This window comes from Nematolebias whitei, chromosome 3 (genome assembly GCF_014905685.2).
Source record: "Nematolebias whitei isolate Nwh7 chromosome 3, NemWhi1, whole genome shotgun sequence".
Taxonomy (NCBI): domain Eukaryota; kingdom Metazoa; phylum Chordata; class Actinopteri; order Cyprinodontiformes; family Rivulidae; genus Nematolebias; species Nematolebias whitei.
The window spans coordinates 35,813,312-35,817,810 of NC_056500.1; the positions used below are offsets into that span (position 1 = coordinate 35,813,312).

General features: G+C 37.4%; 1 protein-coding gene across 1 annotated transcript in view; it reads left to right on the forward strand.

Moving 5' to 3' along the window:
• Window positions 1-3,106: 3,106 nt before the first annotated feature.
• Window positions 3,107-4,499, forward strand: part of sparcl1 (SPARC-like 1) — a 9,399-nt gene continuing 8,006 nt past the window's right edge. Inside the window, exons 1-3 of the mRNA XM_037674919.1 lie at window positions 3,107-3,183; window positions 4,011-4,066; window positions 4,163-4,228. Coding sequence (XP_037530847.1) covers window positions 4,013-4,066; window positions 4,163-4,228 — 120 coding nt within the window. The 5' untranslated portion in view covers window positions 3,107-3,183; window positions 4,011-4,012. The remainder of the gene's footprint in view (window positions 3,184-4,010; window positions 4,067-4,162; window positions 4,229-4,499) is intronic.

Here is a 4,499-nt window from a genome sequence, read left to right on the forward strand (position 1 = left end):
ATACCATACCATACCATACCATACCATACCATACCATACCATACCATTTATAAAGCACTTTAAACAGCAGCAAGGCCAACCAAAGTGCTGTACAGCAGAAACAAAACAAGCAAAGGACTCAGAATAAAATACATAGATCTGAATGGGAAAATATAACTAAATAAATAGCTAACATAGAACACAGACAGGTTAAAACACTTACAAACACTTACAAACACTTTTTAATATTTTTAAAAAGTATGAATGTTTTAACAGTGATTAACTTAGAGTAAATTACAGACAAGTTAAAATCACACAGTGTCAAAAACCAGTGAATAAAAGTGGGTTTTCAAATGTAAGCGAGGGGGACTGCCTGACATGCAGTGGTAACTCATTCCACAGTTTTGCAAGACAGGTTACTGGAACCCGTAAAATCATCTGGCCTGCTGACCTCAGAGAGCGCTGTGGGATATGGCTGCAGCAGATCAGCGAGATAGGAGGGTACAGAACTGTTCAGAGATTTAAAAACATACAGAAGGATTTTAAAATGAATTTGAAAGTGAACAGGGAGCCAGTGCAGGGAGGCCAGAACTGGTGTAATGTGATCTCTTTTGTGGCTAAAAATCAGGTTGCAGCCTTTTGGACCAGTTGTAATCATGCGATGGAGGTCTGACTGATTCCAAACAGAAGTGCATTGCAGTAATTAAGCCTGGATGTTATGAAAGCATGTATTATTGTCCCAAGTTGACTTTTGGACAGTATGGACTTCAGTTTAATTTCATTTCATCTGTGTTCTTTGTTTAAAACAGGCCTCTCTTGTAAACGAGTGCTCGTGGCTCAGTGAGACTAACCTGTATAAATAAAGGTTGAATGAATTAATTATTTGTCTGCACAGCTCAAATATGAATCGCGGAACAAATGAAACCTTTCAGAAAGTTATGGCTCTATTTTCTACAACTGATTACCTTTAGGATTAACTCAGTGCAGAATGGCTGCCACAGCTAATCAATATTACCAAGCACAAAAAACATTTACAGTATACCTCTCAGTCAAATTTAAAGATACTGGTGCTCTAAAGTTTGTGAAGCCTTTATAATTTTCTATATTTCTGAATAAATATGACCTAAAACATCAGATTGTCACACAAGTCCTAAAAGTAGTTAAAGAGAACCCAGTTGAACAAATGAGACAAAATATTATACCTGGTCATTTATTTATTGAGGAAAATGATCCAATATTACATATTTGTTAGTGTGAGTTATGCACAAATATGGAAAATTCTAAAGCGTTCACAAACTTTCAAGCATCATTGTAGGTGTGGTAGTAGCTGAGAGTCGTTATGATACTGGTTGGTGTGTCTGTTTCTTTACAAACACTAAGTGTTTGTATAAGAAATACTTTCTTATGTTTAAAAAAAATGATGAATGTTTTGACAATGATTCACTTAGAGTAAATTACAGATAAGTGTCTTCCTCGTGTTTGCTCAAAATATGAAGAAATTTAGGGGAAAAAATAGTTTTGAATGTAAACTTGCATTATATTTTATTTGTTGCCTTGAAAGAGGTTCATCAAGACTGAATGGAAATATAGTTACAAATCTCTGTAAACCCCAAGTGCATTTGTCTGTACAGTTTTTATTACTAGTTTTAATTGATCAAACCTAGAAAGATGAAGTCCCTAAACTGAGTCCTTTTTATTTTTTATTGTTTTGTACATTGTTAAATGCTTTTGATTGCATGAAGCACATTTGTTTTTGTGCAAATGTAAAGACAAGCAACAATGTTCAGTCAGGTCATCTGGATGTTTTTTTTTCTCTTTTTTTTTTTTTGGCTGAGACATTTCGTCCTTCATCCAAAGGACTTCTTCAGTCTGAGGAGCCAGCCACCAAACAAACGGATTCCCCCAAGCAGCATACACCATAGTGGAAAAAAACAAAACAAAACAGTTTGCTGGTGCTAAGATGGCCTCTGGAGCCCGTCCTCTCCTCCATCATCTCCTCTGAGGCATTTATGCCAAAGTGGTTCAAAACACCAAATTTCATGCTCAAAAATCCAGGTAAAAATCCAACAATATTCAGTCAGGTCATGTGCTGTTTAGGGGAATCATTTTGCTTGCGGCTCCTCAGATTGAAGAAGTCCTTTGGATGAAGGACGAAACAACTAAGCGAAAAAAAGAAAGCAACCGTCCAGATAACCAAACTAAACACTGTTGGATTTTGACCTGGATTATTGAGCATGAATTTTGATATAAAGACACGCAATGATGTAAATTTATCACCCAAGTTGCTGAAATCCAGGTTACAAAACCTAAAGTGAACAAGAGACACTAAGGACGAGGAGCAGCAGAAACTAAAGTCTGTCTGAATATTTAGACAGAAAGCAGGTGAGATGAAGCAGATCAGTTCAGTCGTCTTCAACTGAATCAAGAAGCAAAACGTGACGACTTCTTTTTGTCGGTGTCTAAGCTTTGCTTGAAAACACTTGGAACAAACCGTCCTTCAGTTTCTATCATATTCTCTGATACACCCAGTTATTGACTCAGTGACGCTCTGTTTTCTCCACAGACGGCCTCGGTGTTTACACGGACCCAGACGCACTCATCTGAACGTCTAAAATTGTTAGTATTTGTGTAAAGTGCTGTTTCTCCCTCAACCCCCACACATTCTTTACCATAAACACACTTTGGTATCTGAGGTAATCAGAGGCACGTTTTCTACAAATGATGGGGATGAAACTTTCAGCTCCAGTCCTGGGAGGGGAACAGGTGAGTTTTAGGGGAAAAAAAGAAAATAAAGTTTTTTATAGCTTCAACCTTGTAGGGAGCGACATCTAGTGGACAACTTTATGCAGCAATATTGATTAGTTTTTATTTTAATGCACAGGAAGTGCAGTTTAACCATGACATCTTCATGTGAGGAAAAACTTTTATAATCTAGTTTGTAATTTTTTTAGACACTCTTTTTAAACTCTTTGTTTTGAGGACTGAACTGAACCTCGTTGTGCCTCCCTTTGTCTCTGCAACCCAAAGACCCTCCCAGGTTAATGCCCCCCCAAGTGTGTGTGTGTGTGTGTGTGTGTGTGCTGGATGCCAGTTTGTGTGGAGCTTGGGTGCTGTCTTGAATACAGAAGCACATCTTCACAGGTTGCACTCGGGCGTCTGCGCTGCGTTTCTGCAGGATTCTCATTGCCGTACTGCCAGCAACAGGTAAAGTCTTATTCTAATAATTTGCATCACTTTTAATTGCAGTTTAAACAAAAGCAAATACATTTTTGTCTGCTAAAATAATCTGAACTGGAACTGCAGAGCAGAGCGTGCAGTTACTGTTGGTCCAAGAACAACAAAGCCACATTTGAGAAAGTTAGTTTAATTTGATTTTTTTACATCCCTGGAAGTCACGCTCTGGTTCCTAATGCTTCAGAACAAACCGTAAGCACAGTTTATCTTGAGATGAACTAACATCTTAAAGATAATACAGACAAACTTCCATGCAGCATGCTTGGACTATGGACAACATAATATTTCATCATTTCCAAAAAGATCATGGAGGCCTTCTGTATGATCAAGTGAAAAAATGTACCTCTAAATTTGAGGAATCAAAGTAATTTTATGCTTTTGGTTGATTTTAAAGGCCACAAGTCCATCAGGTCTGTTCTGCTGAAGCGTGAAGTTGTTTTTTCTACTGGACCGCTCCACTGATGTCTGCATTGTTTCCGTTCAGGGAATCAGTTTGTGGACTCGGGCAACTTTTTTCTGGTCTGGTAGCTTCTGATGTTTACTTTAGGAATGAATGTGACTTTTTACGGAGGCCCATAACTGTGGCAACATGGTAGGCCCGTGCAGTTTCGACTGTCACAAAACGTGCCAGCTGCAGACAGATGCATCAGCCTGTTTGGTTTCAACATGATGTGACAAATTCACTTCTTTGTTCGTTTGATGCTTCACGGACACTCAGCTCTGCAGTGAGTTCAAATACATTTTGTTTGCATTAACTTTTAGAAAATTAATATAATTTCATATATTTGTTTTTTCAGATATGAGGGCCTGCTTGTCATTCATTTTCTTCTTGGGAACAACTTTTGTCCTGTCTGTGAGTAGCAACATTCTCAGTTTGACAAGTAAAATATCTAAAAACACAAAGCTGTTCATTTTAACTTTTGTTGATAATTATCTTTACTTTACTAAGGTTAAAAGTACATCTCATGGTAAACAACATGAACTCCAGAAGACCACTCATACAACCAAAGAAAAGGTAGAATTATTAGATCCTTTGCTGATTTTACGTTTGCTCACTTAGAAAAAATGAACAGTTTTTCATTTATATGATGATTTTATTTTAATAAAGAAAGACAGAAAATCAACTAAAAATCCAGAAAAAATAAAAAATTCGATTGGTCAGTTAGTTGGATCCACTGAACAACCAACTGACCGACTGATCAACAAACCAACCAATTAATTGACCAACAAACTAACCAACCAACAACCTGACCAACCAGCTGACAGCCAAACTAATCAACCAACAA